This window comes from Hyperolius riggenbachi, chromosome 2 (assembly GCF_040937935.1).
Source record: "Hyperolius riggenbachi isolate aHypRig1 chromosome 2, aHypRig1.pri, whole genome shotgun sequence".
NCBI lineage: Eukaryota > Metazoa > Chordata > Amphibia > Anura > Hyperoliidae > Hyperolius > Hyperolius riggenbachi.
In genome coordinates, this window is record NC_090647.1 from 441343121 (window position 1) to 441367112 (window position 23992).

The window sequence follows — 23992 nt, forward strand, 5'->3', positions numbered from 1 at the left end:
GGGGGAGCATGCCCCGATCGCGCGGGGGGGGGGGGGGGGGGTCGGAAATTCCCCCCACCCCCTCTGCTAGCGCTCCCCCCTCTGCCCGCTTCCCCATAAAAAAAGTTTAATGCAAGTTAAATAGTACCGGTGTGGCTGGCAGTGGAGTGAGGAGGAGGGGTCCGAGTAGGAGAGTGATGTGTTGAGGCCGGGCAGCGGGCGGTTCAGCGGTAGTACCCTTGTGGTACTTCCGCCCTTTCTCTGACCTCACGTCCTCTGCATACGAGAGTACGCGTCACGCGTACCCTCGTATGCGTCATCACGTAGAGGACGTGAGGTCAGAGAAAGGGCGCAAGTACCACAAGGGTACTACCGCTGAACCGCCCGCTGCCTGGCCTCAACGCGTCACTCTCCTACTCGGACTCCTCCTCCTCACTCCACTGCCAGCCACCGGTACTATTTAACTTGCATTAAACTTTTTTTATGGGGAAGCGGGCAGAGGGGGGAGCGCTAGCGGAGGGGGTGGGGGGGAATTTCCGACCCCCCCCCCCCTGCGATCAGGGCATGCTCCCCCCTTATGCCTGCAACCCCATAGGGGGGCCGTATTCGGCCGAACAGGGGCCGTATTCGGCCGAACAGGGGCCGTATTCGGCCAGCCATTGAGCAGTTCGGGCAAACCCGAACAGTTTGGCCGAACACCATTAGGTGTTCGGCCGAACTCGAACATCACCCGAACAGTGGCGAACACTGTTCGCCCAACACTACTGTGCACTCGCAGGTCTGCGCTCTTGAGCCATGTACTTCCAAAGGCTGCCCCAGGAGGGCGGAAGAGATATATTAAATCTGCAAGTCAAATAACTTCACCGGGGACATCAGTTGAATGAGGACACAACGAGAGGAATGGGAAGCCTCTATAGCAGTGATGGCTAACCTTTCAAACGCCGAGTGCCCAAACTGCGACCTAACATCGACTTATTTATCACCAAGTTCCAATGGGAGGGCTTTGGGAGGTTTGCGGCGTGCCAAAAATGGGCGTGGCCATGGCATTGTATGGGCGGAGCTACCGTAATGATGTAACAGCGAGGCATAAGAAAGCAGCGTTTCCGCCATGATGTGGTGAAACGAGGATTTGCATCATGGTCTTGCAGAAACTGTGTGATGCTATTAGTATACCCGCCGTAACCCCAAAGCAGCAAATATAGCCAACTATGTCCATTAGCCTCTTGACGACCAGCTAACACCGATTGGCGTAAACTGGTCGTCTGCGGGTTTCCATGGAAACCCATGTCCGTTCACAGAGAGCCGCCGATCGCAGCTCGCTGGCAAAATGTAAACACGCGGGGAAGAAATCCCCGCTGTTTACATCATACGGCGCTGCTGCGCAGCAGCGCCGTAAGGCAGATCGGAGATCCCCGGCTTCTGATTGGCCGGGGATCGCCGGCATATGATAGGCTGAAGCCTATCCTACAATGCGCAGGACGGATATCCGTCCTGCGCAGCCCAGGGAGGAAGAGGTAGGGAGGGAGAGGGAGGGAGCACAGAAACCGCTGCGGAGGGGGGCTTTGAAGAGCCCCCCCCCCCCCCGCAAAGCGCAGCAAGCCGGCGGCGATCAGACCCCCCCAGCAGGACATCCCCCTAGGGGGCAAGTCTGATCGCCCTGGCATAATCCTGATCTGTGCTGCGGGCTTGAGAGCCCACGCAGCACAGATCAGGCAAACCACCCCTGGTCGTCAAGTGTTCAGCATACAGGGTTGAAATTTTTTTGCATCTGAGCAACTTTCACCTCCCATTCATTTGCCAATAACTTTATCACTACTCGGCACAATGAAGGGATCTATATATCTTGTTTTTTCCACCACCAATTAGGCTTTCTGTGGGTGATACATTTTGCTGAAAATTTATTCTAAATCAATTTTAACAGGAATATTAAGAAAAATGGAAATAAATTATTTATCAGCTTTTGGCCATTATAGTTTGAAATTCATACATGCTACCATAATTAAAACACATGTACTTTATTTGCCAATTTGTCCTGCTTATTACACCATTTAAATTATGTCCCTATCACAATGTATGGCCTATCACAATGTATGGCGCCGATATTTTATTTGGAAGTAAAGGTGCAATTTTTCAATTTGCGTCCATCACTATTTACAAGCCCATAATTAAAAAAAAATATATATTAATACACTCCTTTGACATGCATATTTATAAAGTTTAGACCCTTAGGTAACTATGGTTTTTTTTTTATTAAAAATTGTATGTGCGTAATTTTTGGTGTGGGAGGTAATCCGTTATTTTTTAATGTAAAAAAGTGTATTTGTGTAATGTAAAATGTATGTGGGTGTAGATTAACTATTTGGCCACAAGATGGCCACAGTCAAATAGTCCTGGGAGCGATCGAGCTCGCTCCCAGGAAGAAGATTGAAGCAGGGGAACTTTTTGGAACGCAGAAAAGCTGCAGCGTCTGGAGAGACGCTGTCGGCTTTTCTCCAGGGGAGTCCGATCAGTGAAAGGGATCTATAATCCCTTTCGCTGTTCGCTGGGCTAACGGCCGGTAGCGCGCAGCCTAATTGGAAGAGAAATTTCGTCCAGTTAGGCTGAAGTGGTTAAATAAAAAATGCAGCATCAGTTACCCCAGACCCCAGAAAATAAACGCAATGTGGGCTACATTTCACCAGAAAATAACGCAATGTGGGAAATATTTCACCAGAAAATAATGCAATTTGAGCAACATTTCAGCAGAAAATACATGCAAGGTGGGAAACATTTTTGCAGAAAATCAATGCCGTGGGCCACATTTCACCAGAAAATACAGGCAATGTGGGAAACATTTTAGCAGAAAATAACACAGTGGGCCGCATTACACCTGCAAAAAAAAGTAATGTACTCACCTGACAGAAGTCTTCTCTCTTGGCCGGGCTCTGGCGCGCATCTCCCCCGGACGATCCTCCTGCAGTCTCCCACGCTGACAGGCAGAGAGCAGGGCTACGGGAAGATGGCGCCCAAAGCCCTGTACAGGAGACACAAAGTCTCCAGTACAGGGCTACGGACGCCATTTTCCCGTAGCCCTGCTCTGCCTCCCGGGAGACTGCAGGGCTGCGGGCTATGAACTGGTGCGGCGGCCAGTTCATAAGCAGCGTTGGCATGCCAGCAGATTAGGCTACGCGTGCCGGGTCTGGCACCCGTGCCATAGGTTCGCCAACGCTGCTCTATAGGATCCAAAGCCTTTCCTCTAAATAGAAGAGCATCGAATACACCCCCCCCCCCCCATTGTCGCTTCATGGTCATTTTAAAGAGAACCTGCAACAACAACAACAAAAAAAAGTTTCCTTGGGGCTACTCGCCTCGGGAGGGGCGCCTGCGCTGGAGCAGGGAAGGTAAATAATTACATCCCCACTGTTCGGGGAGCTTTATCTCAACCGCTGTGGGACCGAAGAGGACAGTGGAAGCCTCAATAGATTCCGGAGGATTCCCCCCACGCTGGGCGAGTACCCCCCAGGGGAGGTTTTTCTCATTACAGGTTTTAAGCATAGTGTACTAGAATTTGGAGTAGCACACATCATTTTAACCTTATACAATTGTGGGCATGAGTGGCAGGAGACTAAGTGGTATGTGGGGAACAGCTGAAAGGATTTGGCCTGCTTGCTGCCTGCATTAGGATGGACATTCAGGCCCCTTTCACATGAGCAGCTGACAGGCGGTGAATCCAACACCTGTCAGCTGCTCTACTGCACTGGCTGGGTGCTTGTTAGCACTTAATACCAGCGCTGGACAACCCTCTGCCCATGGAGTCAGATCTGAGCGCGGCTGCAGCAGGCTCAACATGTCGCATTCCTCCACTGCGTGTCGGCACTTGCCACACATGGTGTTACAACCGCTGCAATTTGACTGCATTTGAATTGCACCCAAATTGCCCTGGCAGACAGGAGACTAAACTGCTTGGCAAGCGCGCAGTTCAGTCGCCCATCTGAAAGAGGCCTCAAGATTGTTGATGGTGGGGCTTTTAGAGGCCAAGGTGCTTAACCTCCCTGGCGGTTAATTTTTTTTGCCAAATTAGCAAAAATCCTTTTTTTTAAAAAATTTTTTCTTTGTGTTTCATGTAAAGCTACCAGAGTGGTAGCTACATGAAACACCACTAGAGGGCGCATGTGTCCCTCTAGTGCGATCGTCGCCGGCATCAATAGCAAACAGGGGAACGCGTATATAACGCGCTCCCCTGTTTGGCTTCTCCTGGCGCCATGGCGATGATCGGAATGACGTCATGGACGTCAGCCGACGTCCTGACGTCAGACACCTCCGATCCAGCCCATAGCGCTGCCCGGAACTCATTGGTCCGGGCAGCGCAGGGCTCTGGCGGGGGGGGGCCCTCTTGCGCCGCTGCGTACGGGCCATCGCCGCAGAGCGGCGGCGATCAAACTGTACGCGCGGCTTACAAAGTGCTAGCTGCGCGTACAGCATTTTGAATGGAGGAAATCGCCCCACCAGGGGCTGAGATATCTTCCTGCGCGGCATAGCCCGAGCTCAGCTCGGGCTTACCGCCAGGAAGGTTAAACATAATGAACACACTATTGCAGTCATGTTATTTTTTTAAATGTATGGACAGATTGCTAAAGAGTTTACACTTCTGTTCTTCTTACAGGGAACATTTGCCTAGTCCAAAAAAAACATTACATAACTTTTGTTAGGCCTCTTTCAGGCAGGCAGCTGAAAGGCAGTGAATTCACTGCCTGTCAGCTGATCTCCTGCACCTCCCAGGTGCTTGTTAGCACTCTGTACCGGCACTAGTAAGGTAGCCTCCCCATAGAGTCACATCTGAGCACGGGGGGCGCAGCCATGCCCAGACTCAACATGTCGCGTTCCTCTGCCACCTGGTATCACCACTGAGTGTCAACGCTTAACAAGCATGTTGTTACAACCGCTGCCATTCAGCTGCAATTAATTTGCACTGGCGGGCAGCAGAGGTGATGCTGCCAATCTGTCTAATAAAGGACCAAAACCGCTTGGAAGGGACCTAGTTGCCTCTTTCCCTTTCCCTACTGATTGTTTAAATAGCTTGTTAAAAAGGAAGCATTTATAAGATATAATCAAACATAAAGGAGAGGTGAAGCTAAAGAGAATTAAAAAAAAAAAAAAAGGAGTCACAGTACTGGACCCTGTATAGCTCAATTGTGAGCACTACAGCCACATTATTTAACCACTTCGCCATATCTGGACGCATATATCCGTCCAGATAGGCAGTGGTGCTGCAGCAGTGTGGTGCGCGCGCTCCCGCTGCCCCCCCCCCCCCCGATCAGTGAATGGGAATATAATTCCCATTCACCGATCTAAGTCCCCGGCAGAAATACCGACGCTTTCTCATCAGAGAGCGTGGTATTTCTGCCCCCAGGAAACTTCTTCTCTTCATTTTAGTTCCTAGATGCGACATTGTTCGCATCCAGGAATTTTTTGAATGTGGCCATCTTGTGGCCAAATAGTAAACTGCACCCACATACCTGTATTGAATAAAAAATACATTATATTACATCTAAAATTGGCTATTTACCTCCCAAACTAAAAATTACCCAAATACATTTTTGTACTAAAAAAAAATAAAAAAATTACAATAAAAAAAAAAAAACTACATAAATAGTTACCTAAGGGTCTGAACTTTTTAAATATACATGTCAAGAGAGTATCTTATTAAATTTTTTAAAATTATAAGCTTGTAAATAGTGATGGACGCAAATTGAAAAAAATGCACCTTTATTTCTAAATAAAATATCGGCGCCATAAATTGTGATAGGGACGTAATTTAAATGGTGTAATAAGCGGGACAAATGGGCACATAAAATGCATGGGTTTTAATTACTGTAGCATGTATTAATTTTAAACTATAATGGCCAAAAACTGAGAAATAATGATTTTTTTCCATTTCTATCTTAATCTTCCTGTTAAAATTTATTTACAGTAAAGTGGCTCTTAGCAAAATGTACTACCTAAAGAAAGCCTAATTAGTGGCGGAAAAAACGAGATATAGATCAATTAATTTTGATAAGTAGCGATAAAGTTATTAGCGAATGAATGGGAGGTGAACATTGCTCGGATGCATAAGATTTTCGAAGCTGTAGGCTGAAGTGGTTAAAGGACTTACGAGCTGAAATAAAAAAAAAAAAAAAAAGTTTATTACCTTAGTGCACTATTATGGCCCATACTCACGAGCTACAATTGTCGCGCGCGTGTTGCGGCGACAGGTCGCCCTTTAGTATGCAGCGTTGCACGGGCGCGCACCCCGAACTGTCGCCCGTCAATTGGCGCGGTCACTCGCCTGGCGACAGTTGCCGCCGCAACTGTCGCTAGTCCGCGTGAGTACGCGGACTAGCGACAGCAACATAATTGCAAATAGACGGCGCTTCCGGCGGGGGGAGGGACAACAGCGACAGCTTCCGCCGCATCAGTTGCCAGGTCCCTCCGCCGTGTGTATGCGGAGGGACCTGGCGACGAGCTGTCGCCGGCATGTCGCGCACGCTCCCGTGTGCTAGTGACATGCCAAAAAGTTGCCCGTGAGTATGGGCCATTAGAGCTCTGTGTAGACGATCTGTGCCTCCCTTGTACTTTCCAGACCCTCTGTTATCTTAATCCTCTTATCATTACAGGCCCCGACCCAGCCCAGGGTCGCCTCATCTCTATGCACTACAATCGCCGCTTTAAAATCCCTCTGCCTGCTTAGCTCAAAGAGACATTGCTGCGTAGGATTACAGCCCTGCTCGCAGCCCATCGTCACTCCGTACACTGAGTCATAAATCATGTGGGCGTCACCACATGACTGCCCACATGACTGATTTCACTTCAAGCCAGCCGCCCCCCTCAGCACAGAATAGGAGCGCTGAGAGATCGTGGAAGTAACCTAGTAACAGCATTTGTTTACAGGAGATTTGGAATGTAGATTTGTAGAAATGGAGATTTGGGCTCGGCTGGCTTGAAGTGAAGTCAGTCAGTCATGTGGGCGGTCATGTGGTGACGCCCACATGATTTATGACTCAGTGTACGGAGTGACGATGGGCTGCGAGCAGGGCTGTAATCCTACGCAGCAACGTCTCTTTGAGCTAAGCAGGCAGAGGGATTTTAAAGCGGCGATTGTAGTGCCCAGAGATAAGGCGACCCTGGGCTGGGTCGGGGCCTGTAATGATAAGAGGATTAAGATAACAGAGGGTCTGGAAAGCACAAGGGAGGCACAGATCGTCTACACAGAGCTCTAATAGTGCACCAAGGTAATTAACTTTTTTTTTTCTTTTTTCTTTTATTTCAGCTCGTAAGTCCTTTAACAACAAGTTTGATTTGTCTGAATTAAAAAGCAGCATTTTCCATTTCCTCCACCTGTCACCAAGAGCTACAAAAGGCACCACCATGTCTTAAAACCACAGGTCTCCTGGCTATACTGCTGATCTTCTCCCAAGAACACCCACCCAGCTGGACTGCTGAAAGAATACATTTAGGTTTCCATGTTCTTGTTTTCTAAAGTTCACCCACCTTTTTTCTTAGTTTCCCTCTGATGTGACATAGCCTCTTCACACCATCAAAGCACATGGCTTCCAGTCTACCATTTCCCAACATCTTAATGACCTGAGCATATTCTGAGAAGACAAATGAGATTAAGTCATACACACAAAGACAACATAAACTATTTTACATAAAACCACATGCACATTAGAATAATAAAATTTACAGAAACTTAAGACTTGAAAAATCTCACTACTTGTTCATCTAATCTCTAAAGCTCTGAGGAACCTTGGCTGCAGCTATGGCTCATACTATTCCCTGCACCACGGCACAATTATTGCCGTGAAATAGGGACTACAACACAGACTTTAGTCCAGTGGAGCAAAGCAGTATCTGACATTGGCACTGGAAGTCAGCACTGTGAGACAGGTATTAAATGAATAAAGCAAAAACCAGTTTATATGCAATGCACAAATCCTTTGCACATTACAATACATTTCACAAAATAAGAATAGCAAAACAACTACTTAGGCTTAAAAAAAAAAAAAAAGGTTAAGGGAAATTATCAGTCCTGCAGTCAAGTGGCATGCAACTTTGTTTGATCTAAAAATCTAAGAAAATGCTTCACTGCTTAAGGGCCCGTTTCCACTATCGCGAATTTGCATGTGTGTCCTGCATGCAGATTCGCACAGCCAATACAAGTGGATAGGCCTGTTTCCACTTGTCAGTTTTCCCGAGCGTTTTTCTGTGCAGGATTTTTCTGCACAGAGCCCTCAGAATTCGCCTGCATGTGGAATGCACGCGATTAGCCGCTAATGTATTTAATAGGGAAACCGCCTGCGGCTTTGGTATGCGAATTTTTAATGCAAATTCGCATGGAAATCAATGGAAAAGCACACCGGCACTGCCATGGTTAAATTCGCATACAGCGTCATCCATGCAAATTTTCACGCGAATTTTCATGCGAATTCGCACGAAAATTCGCATACAACCGCATGTGAAATTCGCATCCGCATGCTAATTTTTACTGCGGCGATTCGCACCGCACAAGTGGAAACGGGCCCTAAGAGCATGGAGCTGGATTGTAGCCTAGTGCCTGTATTTGGAAATAAGGGAGGAAAAGCAGCCTTTAGCTTTGTGCTGTGGACTGGTAGTGCATTTCTAGGTCAGAAAAAGAATGATTAAGGGCTGGAACCCACTAGAGCGATTTTCTGAGTGTCTAGGGAGCGATTCAAACAGCTAGCGATTTTCCTAAATGCTCAGCTAATGTTAATGGATGGGCCAAATTCCACTGGAGTGATTGCGCCATTTTTAGCGTTTCTGCAATGTAAAGTATATAAACGCTGGCATAATCGTTCGTCAAAACCTACACAGAGCGATTTTGCTGGCGTTTTTACATTACTGCACACTGTAAGTTAATTTAAAGGACCAACCAGAATTAAAAAAGCTTATCGCTACACAATCACGGGCAAAAACGCTACCAAAACACTTATGAAATAGCGTTTTGTATGAGCGGTTTGTAAGCTATCGATTATCGATTGCGTTTTGTAGTGGTTTCCAGGCCTAAAAAAAAAAAAAAAAAAAAAAAAAAAAAAAAAAAAAAAAAACTTTCACACATCTCTGATTTCAGGCTTGGGTTGTTCCATATATACAATTCTGCATTTTGTGAATTTTCGGTTCAGAATCTACTTTTGTTTGTGCACGCATTTGATGCAAATTTTTAGAATGCAATTTCATGCATTACGATAACGTCTATCAAAAGGTAAATGGACAGAACTTCAAATTAGCATGTGTTTCTTAAATGGCAAATGTGAAAATTTGCAATCGCCATTGGCTTTCATTAATATGCAAACTGCATGTCTGTTGCAAAAAATAAAATGCATACATGCAGGCATTTTTTGCAGGAAATTTGCACAAGTCACATGCAATGCCACTGACTTGCATTAGATGTGCAGGGAACTTGAATTTGCACACACACACACACACACACACACACACACACACACACACACACACACACACACACACACACAGAAATGTTAAGCAAAGAACAGACCAAAGGCTTGTTTCCACTAGGGGTGATTTGCAGCGTTTCACTGCACACATATTCAGATGGGGGTATTGCAGCCTACTGAAATCAATCAGCTGCTTCTGAATTCTTTTGGGTGAAGAAGATCATCAATTTAGAGCACAGAGACAAGATTTTTTTTTATTTTTTTTTTAATCACTGCACTATGAAGCGAACATGGACTTCCCATTATGAGCTGACAGAATACCAAGGGACCTGAAATGGATTCAAAAGTATCATTTAAACCATTTAGACTGCAAATAGCATGGGTTCACATTAGACAGGTTGGTGCCTTGGCCCATGGTATGAAGCCCTTGATATTTGTATGTTGCAGCAGACACATGATAGCACTGCTATTATGTCATGTCCGACTTCCATCCAGAAGGGATATGAGACACAAAAGCTGTGACTGACTGATTGCTGGGCTTAACATCAGGTCTGTAACTTTAGAAGACAACATTTATATTGGGCTATTCTCCTCAGGAACTCAAAGCGCCACAGCTGCAGGTACTAGGGAGTGCTCAGTAGGCAGTAGCAGTGTTAGGGAGTCTGGATCGAGGATCACCATCATGAAAAGCTGAAAATGAAAAATACATGTGCACACAAATGTACATTTCTTCCAGAACAAAAGGCACATGTGGCAAAGATGTCGTTTGGACCGATCAACTGCCATGCAGCAAGTGCTATTGAAAATAAAGAAATCCATGAGAATCTCATGAGGAGAGATTTCAAATATAAATAGATTTGAATTAGTCTATCTACTATAACAGACAGTGACCCGGGGGGAATGGATTTTGCTCTGGGGGAAAAAGGCACTAACCTTGACCATCCTCTTTGAATACCAATTCTCTCTTCTCAGATTCATTTTCATTCTTACCACGCCTCCTGTTTTTACCTCCCTTACCTAAGAGAAAAGACATCCAATAAATACAACAGGTCATATTATGTACACAAGTCAAATTACAAGCTTAAAAGATACATATAGGAAGTTTAGCGCTTTTCTCCCCTCCTCACCCACCTCCCGTCACGCATGCAAGTTCCCCATCAGGTCCACCGGCCTGGTGGGTGTAACAGCAGGGCGTACCTGGACACAGAGGCTGTCCTTTGCCGCCTGTTTGGATGGTGAGTGTGGGAGGAGGATGTGTCTATATTCAAACGGACCTATTGGGATCAACCTGAGTAGTTCCCCATCAGGTCCACTCTGAGGACGGACCATATGATTGGTTGTAATCTATGTATGCATTTTATTGGTTGTTCTGCCAGCATGCTGTGTATATAAAGTTGCTGTATATGTCAGTATGTGTTCTACTGCAGACAGCTTAGCTTGATAAAAGGGGCGGCTGCCCTGAAACGTCACTATAATAGCCGCCTTCTGAAATAAAAGAGCGTATACTTACCAGATGGTGCCGGTTTCATCCATTGGAAACCATAAGTCAAATTACATACACAAAGGTCCGTTCTTTCACAACACAATAGATTCTACAGAAACTGCACATTTATTACCCGTGTCTCTATTTTACATCATACAGAAATGCACAATATGTTACAGCATGACTGTGGCATATTTGGGTGGCAACTGATGCGCAGATGCACAGCAAAACTGGACCCTAAAACCGTTTGAACCTGCCGTAAAAATGGCTACCAATACGGCCATCATAGATCTGAAACTTTAGCCTCTGCTTGATAGGGTGGTAAGCATCTGGATGCTATTACAGTAGAATCCCTTTATAATAAACTGCAAGGGACCAGGAAAAGTAGTTTACTATATCAAAAGTTTACTATATTAGAATTGGTTATACACTGTATATTTATACAGATGCAGTTGCTGGAACCTGAGGGCTGAGTTTACTATAGCCAGAGGTTTACTATAACGAAATTCTACTGTACTGTGGGTATGTGAAGCTCTGCTGATGCCTAGCAGAAAAAGGTTGTTCCAGTGAATCAGATTTTTGGATCAATCAATTAGGCAAATGTTCTACAGTGGGGGGGGGGGGGGGGGGGGGGGGGGGGGGGGGGGAATACACGAAATAACAAAGCCCTTATTCTGGTTTGTGCAAACAGGTCCTAGCACGGGAAATGGTTAGCTCAATGCGTTTGTGTACACAGGTCTTCACACTGGACAGACTATCATAGCATATCCAGAAACATTACAACACTTAGGGCCCGTTCAGATCAGAAATGCGGATGGCCATGCGTGCGGAACGCAACGCGTACGAACGCATGGCCATCCGCGTTTGTGTGCGTTGCGTGGCTGATCCCATCACTGAAAAGTGAATGGGACAGCCACGCGTTTTTGCAAAATCTGCGTGCAGCATGCGTTCCCGGACCGCACAGGTCCGGAACGCATGCAGTGTGAACATCAGACATTGCACTCTATGCAATGTCTGATGTCGTGCGTTTTGGCCACCTGCACGCGTTTCCAAAACGCGGCTGGAAACGCGTGCAGTGTGAACGGGCCCTTAATACTTATAACCATGTTACTTTTCGCACCAAACTGTTTTACTAAGACATGCTACGGCAAAAATAAAGTTGTATAATATTCATCCCATGTCACATGTAATGCTTGTGCCACATCCACAATACACATTCAGTGTCTTGATAAGCCCAGACTTACAGGTCTAAATTTCCATCAATGCGAATGATGTCCATTGCGCCAAATGACTAAACCAAAATGGCTCTAATATGAAAAGTCTAACCAAAGTCACATATGACATGCGGACGACTAACAAATAGCTTTTACATACTACCACCAATCAATCTTACTGAAAACCCATAAAAGCTATTAAATCAGACATAAAATGGGGGGGGGGGGGGGGGGTGTCAGGACAGGGGAGGCAGTAGATTTTGATGCAACTGAAAAGAGTCCTGCATGCTGCATTTTTTCAGCGTTTTTCTACTGTTGCTAGCATCCAATGAAAATCGCAGATCAGAATCACAAATAGAAATTGTGATTTTCAGTAAAGAAGCCGAAGGGACATACAGACAGTAAACCAGGCACCCAGGAGGATTCTTTGGGATCATTTGGATGAGGAGAGATGTACGCTCAAAAGCCCATGATGACCGTACAAGATGCATATAATGTTCTGTGCAGGGTTTGTATAGAAGGAATCTGGCAAACACATGACTGCTGAGGTGAAGGGAGCAGCTTCTTTCTCCTTTAGGCCAAGTTTACATGGTCGTCCCATGGAGTTTTGTCCAAATGCTTTTCTGCAAGAACAGTTGGCCAGGGCTGTGGAGTCGGAGCAATTTTGGGTGCCTGGAGTCGGGAAAAATGCACCAACTCCTAATGAATTTGTAACTGTAATTAAAATAGAAAATATGATAAAATGTTCTATTTCTCAGATAATAGTCATTAAAAATAATGTATATATACAGTAATAGCTGTGTTCAGTCCACAAAAATGAAATAAACCAATCAAAATTAGTTACCGTATATACTCGAGTATAAGCCGGCCCGAGTATAAGCCGACCCCCCAACTTTTTCCTAATAAAACAGAAAAAAATGATTGACCCGAGTATAAGCCGGGGGTAGGAAAAAGGTAGCCTGGGGGTTGCTTGGTTGGCTGAAAGTTGTAATTGGTGACCCTTCTCTGTCTGTTTCTACTAATTTTACCCATACTTCTGATGCAGAAGGCAACACCATTAGTCTTAATCATTGATTATTAATCACCAGGCACATAGGACTGGGCATACCTGAACAGAAAATAAGCTACAGATTTGACCTTTCTCCCTACTCCCGCCGTGTACAGCTGAGACGTGATGTGACTGATGAAGTGTTTGCAGCATATGTGGTCTGTGTCTACATAATGCTACACTATGTGGCAACTCACACACTTTTCTAAACAGAACCCTGCACTTACACACACAGATAGCAGGTGTCTGTCACAGAGTAATGTAATCACAATATCACAGTGAACATATTATTTATTAGAGCAGCAGAGCTGGTAGCAGTGAAATGTAAGCCTGGAAGGCGGCAGGGGAAGAGCTCCACAGAGTGCATATGCATAGTGTGCATAGTGGTATATAGCTGCTCTTATCTAAGCTACGCCAACCAGCCCCCCTCCCCTTCAACCAGACCAGAGCGGCATGCAAGTGATAGCTTGTACTACCTCCAGGCATATGAAGAGAACCTGTGCCCGCTTCCCCCGAGTGGCCGCTCCTCCGGTTTGCAGCTTTCCGTTACTCTCCGCCAGCCAGACCAGAGCGGCATGCAAGTGTCAGCTGTGACCCCCCTCCTCCTGGGCATACGAGTGTGCGCTGAAGTATTTTCCCCGGCAGACCGGAGCGACATGCCGCTGTCAGATATGTCCCTTCTCCCCGGTATATGCAGAGTGTGCGCAGCGGAGCTTTCACTTACCGCTCCATGCCACCGGGATGTCTCGTTAGCTTGCCTGTTGCGTCTCTTTCCTATGACGCCCTGCACTAGCGCATGTGATGAGAAGCGTCACTAGAGGGCGTCATAGGAAAGAGACGCAACAAGCAAGCTAACGAGCAGTCCCGGTGGCATGGAGCGGTAAGTGAAAGCTCCGCTACGCACATTCTGCATATACCGGGGAGAAGGGACTTATCTGACACCGGCATGTCGCTCCAGTCTGCCGGGGAAAATACTGCAGCGCACACTCGTATGCCCAGGAAGAGGGGGTCACAGCTGATACTTGCATGCCGCTTTGGTCTGGCTGGCGGAGAGTAACGGAAAGCTGCAAACCGGAGGAGCGGCCACTTGGGGGAAGCGGGCACAGGTTCTCTTCATATGTTGGAGGGGCAGTACAAAGTTATTGACGCGTGTATAAGCCGAGACCCCCACTTTGGGACCACTTTTTTGGTACCAAAATCTCGGCTTATACACGAGTATATACGGTACTTGTGGTGCTTCAATAAAGCAGTCCCCGTATTTTTAAAGTCAGATATACATATCTAATTGTGACTGTACAGTATATATGATGTGTACACAGGAATCTCATATATACGAAACAGCTATGCTGTAAGTATAAAGCCTGATGTGTAGCCTTGTCACTAATAGAGATGGTCAATGAGATGGAAATAATTCTGCATTGAGGGGCAGCACGGTGGCGTAGTGGTTAGCTCTCTCGCCTTGCAGCGCTGGGTCCCTGGTTTGAATCCCAGCCAGGGCACTATCTGCAAAGAGTTTGTATGTTCTCTCCGTGTCTGCGTGGGTTTCCTCCGGGCACTCCGGTTTCCTCCCACATTCCAAAAACATACGGATAAGTTAATTGGCTCCCCCTAAATTGGCCCTAGACTACAGTACTTACACTACATAATATAGACATATGGCAATGTTAGAGATTAGATTGTGAGCGATAGAGATAGAGATAGAGATAGAGATAGAGATAGAGATAGAGATAGAGATAGAGATAGAGATAGAGATAGAGATAGAGATAGAGATAGAGATAGAGATAGAGATAGAGATAGAGATAGAGATAGAGATAGAGATAGAGATAGAGATAGATAGATAGAGATAGATAGAGAGATAGAGAGATAGAGAGATAGAGAGATAGAGAGATAGAGAGATAGAGAGATAGAGAGATAGAGAGATAGAGAGATAGAGAGATAGAGAGATAGAGAGATAGAGAGATAGAGAGATAGAGAGATAGAGAGATAGAGAGATAGAGAGATAGAGAGATAGAGAGAGATATATAGATATATAGATATAGAGATATAGATATATATATATATATATATATATATATATATATATATATATATATATATATATATATATACACACTGTACAGCGCTGCGTAATATGTCGGCGCTATATACCGTATTTTTCGGAAGACGCACTTTTTCTTCCCCAAAACTGGGGGGAAAAAGTGGGTGCGTCTTATATTCCAAAGGTACGGTATTTTCGCTCCATAACATACTTACCGGATCCTGCCGCCGCGATCCTAGCCTCCTTCGTCTATCCGCCGTCATCCAATGTCGCAGCAGCCGTCATCAGAGGGTCCAGCAATCCCATCCAGTATCCCCGACTGATCCCCGCTCTTTAAGTGTCCAAGTCGCCGGCTCCTCTTCACTGCAGTCATGCTTGTATGCAGGCTCGCGGTGATTACGCGCTGCCGGGGCCGCCTTCCTCCATACTTACGGCGTCCTCTTCTTAGATACAGTGCCCCCTTCTGTGTGACGAGCGGCGCATGTGCGCCGGGGTCACGCATGACGTCAGGCGCACGTGCGCCGCTCGTCACGCAGAACGGGGCACTGTATCTAAGAAGAGGACGCTGTAACTATGGAGGAAGGCGGCCCCGGCAGCGCGTAATCACCGCGTGATCACCCCGGGGCTGCATACAAGCATGACTGCAGCGAAGAGGATCCGGCAACCTGGACACTTAAAGAGCGGGGATACTGGATGGGATTGCTGGACCCTCTGATGACACCTAATGGGACCCTCAGATGACGGCTGCTGCGACTCTCGGGTGATGACAGGCAGATGGAGGAGGGGAGGATCGCGGCGACAGGATCAGGTGAGATGCAGCAGGGGTGTAGTGTAGTGTTTGGGTTGGCTGAAGGGGTTACTTAGTGAAGTGTAGTGTAGTTTGGTTTGGCTGCAGATGTTAGTGAGGGAAGTGTAGTATACTGTAGTGTAGTGTAGTGTAGTTGTAGTAGGGGTTAGTGAAGTAATGTGTAGTTGATGGGGGCAGCAGGGGTAAAGTGAAGTGTAGTGTAGCAGGTGTTAGTATAGATGGGCAGTGTAGCTTAGATAAAGACAGTTTTGGGGGAGTTAGAGGTCCATAAGAAGCCCCTGCACCATAGACGCACCTAGGTTTAGTTTATTTTTTTTTTTCCTGATTTTTGCCCTCTAAATCTAGGTGCGTCTTATATGCCGGAGCGTCTTATATTCCGAAAAATACGGTAAATACTAAATAATAATAATAATAATAATAATAATTGATGCTGGTTTATGCAAATGTATGTGCTCTCTTTGCTCATGAAATCAAATAATTTGATATGTTGTTAAAATTTGGTTTGGTGACTATGAATTAAAGGGTACCTGAGGAATTAAAAGAAAAGCTTTATACATACCTGGGGCTTCCTCCAGCCCCCTTTAGGACATTCGGTCCCTCGCTGTCATCCTCCACCACCTGGATCTTCTGCTATGAGTCCAGGTAATTCAGCCAGTCAGAGCAGTCTGGCTACGTGCCGCTTTCACAGCCAGGAGCGTTCTGCACCTGCACAATAGTGCTGCGCAGGTGTAGTATGCTCCTGGCGGCGGAGTGTGTGCATGCGCACTACACCAGACTGGCTCAAGTACCTGGACTCATAGCAGAAGATCCAGGTGGCGGAGGAGGACAGCGAGGGACTGATTAGCCTGAAGGGGGCTGGAGGAATCCCCAGGTATGTATAAAACTTTAATTTCATCTGTCTCAGGTTTACTTTGTTACACAGTAGTACTATACTCTACATATGCTCTCCCCACAGAGCTGCAGGGAATCCACTGAGAATGTTGTGCACATTGAACACAGAGGTGTTGTCTATCACCCATAAACCTGGTTCAGATTGCGCATGAAGAATGTGTAATAGAGGAAGAATCTCCTCATTCCCCTGCAGAGTACCTTCACATCATTCTTACATGTACCCACAGTTACATTGCCTAGGGCCTGATAGATGTTCTTTTTTCCGGTCTGTACCCTTTACAAGTACTCTTACCAAGGACTAGTTTTAGTCTAAAGGGAATAAATATAGTAGTCTACATATCCTTCTCACTTCAGTTGTCTTGTAAAATTCCTAAGCGTTGGCAGTTAAGAGATGAATTTCACGTTACACACTTAACCAACAAAATTGTAATATGCAAATTAGAGGAGTCGGAGTCAGAGTCGGTGGAATTCTAAACTGAGGAGTCTTAGTCGGTGGATTTTTGGACCGACTCCACAGCCCTGCAGTTGGCAGCCATCATCAGCATCCTGTGTGCAAAGTTTTTAACCCCTTAAGGGGAATACAGAGGTGCTGCTGATGCTGCATATAGCTTTCAAGTGCATCTGAAACGGCGGGGAAAAAAAAAAAAACTTGTCAGTGAACGATTGCACCAGCACTGTCCATTCACTTGAATGGACAGCGCTTAGATGACAAATGCCCCAGCCCATCATTTAGCACAGTGAGATGCCAGTGTGAGCTATCCCATCTTAGGGATAGTGGAGCCCCTTGTTATCTCCTTGGTGAATGCTCTGGGAGGTTGGAAGACCTGTGCTACAGCTTACCTACAGTCTGTGGGGGGGGGGGGGGCTTTACTGGTGGTCATAATACAACATCTGTCAGGCCCTAGGCAAGGTAACTGTGGGCACATGTAAGAGTGATGTGCAGGTACTTGGCAGGAGACTGAGGGGTTCCTTCCTCTATTACACATTCTTCATGTACAATCTGAACCAGGTTTATGGGTGATAGACAACACCTGTCTTCAATGTGCACAACTGTGTAATTTAAAGTAGACCTGAGAGATGAAATTAACGTTTAATACATACCTGGGGCTTCCTCCAGCCCCCTTCAGGCCAATCAGTACCTCGCTGTCCTCCTCCGCCACCTGGATCTTCTGCTATGGGTCCAGGTACTTGAGCCAGACGGGCGTAGTGCACTTGCAAACACTCCGCCACCGGGAGCGTACTACACCTGCACAGCACTATTGCGCAGGTGCAGATCGCTCCTGGCTGAATTACCAGGACTCAGCAGAAGATCCAGATGGTGGTGGTGGACAGCAAGGGACTGATTGGCCTGAAGGGGGCTGGAGGAAGCTCCAGGTATGTATAAGGGCTCGTTTCTACTATTGCGGTGCGGAATCGGCTGGATTCCACCGCTGATGATGCGTTTTTTGCCGCGAATTCGCATAGGTGAGGGTATATGCGATTTTAACCATGTCACTGCCTGTGTGAATTTACATTGGTACCTATGCGAATTCGCGGCAAAAAAACGCATGGGGAAAACGCATGCGATTTCCCTATTAAATACACTGTGTGCGATTCGCCTGCATTCCACACGCAGGCGAATTCTGAGGGCTCTGCCGTGCACAAAAATCCTGCACAGAAAAACGCACAGCAAAACTGACAAGTGGAAACAGGCCCATCCATTTGTATTGGCTGTGCGAATCCGCATGCGGACAACGCATGCGGATTCGTGATAGTGGAAACGGGCCCTAAAAAACTTTTCTTTTCATCCATCTCAGGTAACCTTTAATTCGTAGTCAAACCAAATTTTAACATATCAAATTATTTGATTTCATGAGCAAAGAGAGTGCATACATTTTCATAAACCAGCATGAATACAGAATTCTTTGCATCTCAATGACCATCTCTAATAGTGACACAGCTACACATCAGGCTTTATTCTTACAGCATAGATGTTATTTAGTATATATAAGCGATTCCTGTGTACACATCATATATGCAGTCACAATGAGATATGTATATCTGACTTTAAAAATACAGGGACTGCTTTATTGAAGCAACACAAGTAACTATTTGATTGGTTTATTTCATTTTTGTGGACTAAGAGCTATTACTGTGTATATAAATTATTTATGACGACTTTTCTGAGAAAGAGCATTTTATAATATTTTCTATTTTAATTACAGTTTAAATTCATTAGGAGTCGGGAGCATTTTTTTCCTGGCTCCGACTCCAGGTACCCAAAATTGCTACGACTCCACAACTCAGACTCCGAAATAAATAGGACAGCCTCCACATACCTCCACGATACAGTCGTCCTTTAAAGCAGTATTGTCACCATAAAAATTAAATTTCAACAGCAACTGGTCTAAGCAATGAACTTTGACCAAGTGTTTGCTATTGCTGTGGGGACATGGTGAATAAAAAAATTAACGTTTTATTGGACTTAAAGTAAACAGCATTATAAGGAAACATTGAGGTATTATCAACCAGGATAAGACCTCCCACCCACCTAATCATCCAAAGTACATACAATCGCAAAACATGTTAATATTTATACAGCACCATCCTCTGCAGTTCACTTAGGGTGCCCATACATTACTTGATTTTTGTGATCGATATCCAGCCAATTCTGCTGAATCTGGCAAATATCAATGCTGCAACATGGCCACCTGATCAATAGTTTTGACCAATTTCTGGTCAAAATAAATCAAAAGGATCAATTAGGCATGCTGGAAACCTCCCAAAGGCTCAATCAAGTGCAGGGCAGTAATGGACCCCCAGGTGGTCTCCCCCACATGTATTGACAATATACAATGTATCTGTGCGCTCACTCACAAATGTCCCAATATTAGTGATTTTTAGTCCTTTTACTTAGCTAAAAGATAGTCCTTTGGATCGCAGCATCAGTCATCAAGCATACAATGTAATCCGATTATTCCACCAGGATACTGCGCTCACAACTTCATTAGATCCTTATTCCAGAGATGTCACTCGGAAAAAAACAAAAGACCATAGCATAATACTGTTTTAAATGGTGTTCCCTCTTTCCACAACACTCAGTGCTGCAAACATCTGTGTATACATCCACCAGACGATGTAGGGTCTCACAGGTCCTCACCATATACTGTGGCTGCCAGATCACAGACAGCAGCAATCGCCTCAAACCAACACCAAGTGTAAACTCTCCTTCAGTGTTACCAAGTGTCCCAGCACCAACATATGTGAACTCTCACCTTCTCGCAATGCCGTCCAGATTATAAGACAGCATATGCGCCTGTTTGTTATCCCTTCAGTGGCAAACTCTCAGCAGATGGATCCTCATCAGAGCAACTGTGTTCATAACACCTAGCAAACTGAAGAGCCTCTCATAGCATAAAACCGTATTTTATTTTAAAAGATTAAAAAGTAGTGCACTCACATGTTCCAAGTATTTACACGCATAGTATAAAATCAAAACTCCTCCACGCCAGCTCTCCACACCCTTAGCTCCGCCCAGCTAAGGGTGTGGAGAGCTGGCGTGGAGGAGTTTTGATTTTATACTATGCGTGTAAATACTTGGAACATGTGAGTGCACTACTTTTTAATCTTTTAAAATAAAATACGGTTTTATGCTATGAGAGGCTCTTCAGTTTGCTAGGTGTTATGAACACAGTTGCTCTGATGAGGATCCATCTGCTGAGAGTTTGCCACTGAAGGGATAACAAACAGGCGCATATGCTGTCTTATAATCTAGACGGCATTGCGAGAAGGTGAGAGTTCACATATGTTGGTGCTGGGACACTTGGTAACACTGAAGGAGAGTTTACACTTGGTGTTGGTTTGAGGCGATTGCTGCTGTCTGATCTGGCAGCCACAGTATATGGTGAGGACCTGTGAGACCCTACATAGTCTGGTGGATGTATACACAGATGTTTGCAGCACTGAGTGTTGTGGAAAGAGAGAACACCATTTAAAACAGTATTATGCTATGGTCTTTTGTTTTTTCCGAGTGACATCTCTGGAATAAGGATCTAATGAAGTTCTGAGCGCAGTATCCTGGTGGAATAATCCCCCACATGTATGTGTACCCCCATCAGCCAGAGTGTTGCATGCTCACCTGTCACGCCAGCGCAACTCTTCACCACCTATGTACAGCGTCTTTTAAGAATTTTCACCATGAGCGCCTAAACCATTTGACACCACTACATGCGCCGTGTCACGTGGTACAGGTAAACAGTGGGGGATGGAGCGCACACACACTTGCGGAGCAACCCAATTTGCTGGGGGGGGAGGGATTGAAAGAAACACCTCAGACACTCCCACCAGTCTCTGGTCTAGGTGCATATTGTCTGTCACTCTGATTGGAATCGGATAATTGAAAAGATCCGGATCTTTGAACCATTTGCAGCAGAGTGAGAGAAGCTGCAGTTCCTGTTTCTTCCAGACATCCACTGTGAATCAAATCTCGGATGATTCGACTCACAAAAAAGATCCGGATCAAAGATCCTAATGGTTCATGATCCCGACAACACTACTGTGCAGTGAATATTAATTAGCCATGTGGCTAGGAACAATATGGGACTCCTGCAGTATACTCTAAGCAACATGTGCACTGTGAACAGCACATTGATTTTTCAGTGCTGTGAGTTGGGCTGCAAGTTACAAGCTGCTGTAACATGAGCCTGTAACTTCCCACTGTGAAAGCAGCCTTAGGGCGGGATAGGGAAATGAAGGGGAGGACCAAGGGAGTGCAGTAGGGAGAAGCAGTCCCAGCATGCTCTGCAGTATCTGTTAAGCGGCCTGCAGCCTCCTTAGGAGCTTGGGAATAAAGAGGATTGCTATTCAGGAAACAACAAAGTAAGAGAGATTTTTAACTTCAGTATTGCCTTTTTTGGCTTCCTTCTAAACTGTTTAACACAGGAGACTAGAGGTTTAAATTAGCTTTTGCAGCGTAATAGTTACTCTTTAAATAGAATCTGTACTCTAATATTTTTACAGCAAAAAGCATACCATTCTATTCATTATGTTCTCCTGGGCCCCTCTGTGCTGTTTCTGCCACTCTCTGCTGCAATCCTGGCTTGTAATTAACAGTTTTAGGCAGTGTTTACAAACAAACTAACCAGCTTGTGATAGGCTCACATAAGCAGAGTGTGTGAGTAAGGGCCTGTTTCCACTACACGCAGATTCTGCACGCTGAAAACTGACTCCAATGAATGCCTATGGGAAATCTGCATCAGAAAAATTGCGTTCAGTGGAAACAGGCCCATAGACATTCATTGGAGTCAGTTTTCTGCATGCAGACGTGGTTGAGGTGTCTTGGCACCCTATGGAAAAAAATACAGGAGACAAAAAAGGGAGCCCAATAGTGCAGTATGTCAATAATAGGTGTGTGGAGAAATCAATTGATTAAAAGGGCTACTCACAAAGGAGGGTTGCAAGGGGCAACCGACCACAGGAAGCAGGTGGAGACCATAAACCCGACTCCACTCGGGATGGTCCTGGACGGACCTGGTTGCGGTCGCTCTCTTAGATGAAAAAGGATGGACAAAACATTAACCGTGGTAAAACAACAGGTGTTCTGTCACCACCCCTCGGACAAACATGTACGGGGGTATAACTATGCACAATAAGGGAAAGAGGCGCCCTGATTTGAATAAAAGCTTTTAAAACCAGTTTAAAAACGAAAAAGAAAAATGAGGCATCTTACCTCAATGACGAAATCTCTGTAAACTTACAAAAGATTTTTATTTGAGCACAGGCAACGCGTTTCGCGGGTCTGAGCCTGCTTCCTCAGGCCAATACAGTGCGAAATGACAGAAATCATGTAGCATGGGGAGCCTCTCGATCCTTCATGCAGAATCTGCGTGTAGTGGAAACAGGCCCTCATACAGAGCCTGCAGAAGGTGTGTATCGCTTCTATCCAATCACAAGCAGCCCTGCACATTCCACACATACAAGCCTTAAGGTGGTCACTAATGGTCCAATTTCTAGTGAAAAATCGTTTGAGCGATCAGAAATTCTGATCGGACGAAAAATCGTTCACTACACCATCAACTAACCAATCTTTGCTTCCTATCTATCATGACCACCAAGAAGAAAATCCAAAATTTTAATTCGATGAAAATTCATTCGGGCGACATTTTTTTCACTCGTTCATAATCAATTGTGTCCACCAATGGAGATTATTTACAACCAATTCGATCAGAATTTCTGATCGCTCGAACGATTTTTCGCTACAAATTGGACCGTTAGTGGCCAGCTTTAGCCTGACAGAGCCAACAGAAGGAAACAGATTAGATCATATAACAGAGATAACAGCCACTGTGCAATTAGGATTAAGCCAGAGCACATTAGAACAGGCAAAGGAACGTATAGGATAGAAGAACTGAGGCTGAAAATTTTGTTACTGAGTCTCTTTAACCTATTTTGGTTCCTGGACGTAGTTTCTACGTCCAGGAACCATGCGCGCTGCCGCGCGCTCCCGCTGTCGATCGTGCACGCGCACACCCGGCCGCGGATTCGGTAGCCAGGGAATCAATGTATGGGGCTATGGTGCCCGATCATTGATTCCTCTCCCCCGCTGAAAAAGCGACAGCTTCTCTCGGAAGCTGCGCCTTTTCTGGCCGTTCCCTCTCCGATAAGTCACTCTAAGCGCGTGCTACGCTTAGAGTGACGTCATGTAAACAAACTCATGGCCGCCATCTTGTGGCCAAAAAGTAATACTACACCTGTAAGAAAAAAAAAAAAATACAAATTAACACACATTTACATTATAAATCTATTGTTTACATCCCACCCTCCCAAAACTACCCAAATAAAATGTTTACTATAAAAAAAAAAAAAACCATTACAATAAAAACAAACAAACATGTAAATATTTACCTAAGGGTCTAAACTTTTTAAATATCAATGTAAAGATGAAATATTTCTATATTTTTTTTTATTTTAAACTTGTAAATAGTGATAGATGCAAAATGGAAAAAAATGCACCTTTATTTCCAAATAAAATATTGTCGCCATACATTGTGATAGGGACATAATTTTAACGGTGTAATAACCAGGACATATGGGCAAATACAATACGTGAGTTTTAATTA

At 45.3% G+C, this 23992-nt stretch overlaps 1 protein-coding gene across 1 annotated transcript in view; it reads right to left on the reverse strand.

Moving 5' to 3' along the window:
- Positions 1-23992, reverse strand: part of EIF1AX (eukaryotic translation initiation factor 1A X-linked) — a 48019-nt gene that overhangs the window by 12735 nt on the left and 11292 nt on the right. The window contains exons 2-3 of the mRNA XM_068270006.1: positions 10347-10430; positions 7489-7592 (exon numbers count right to left, since the gene is read on the reverse strand). Coding sequence (XP_068126107.1) covers positions 7489-7592; positions 10347-10430 — 188 coding nt within the window. The remainder of the gene's footprint in view (positions 1-7488; positions 7593-10346; positions 10431-23992) is intronic.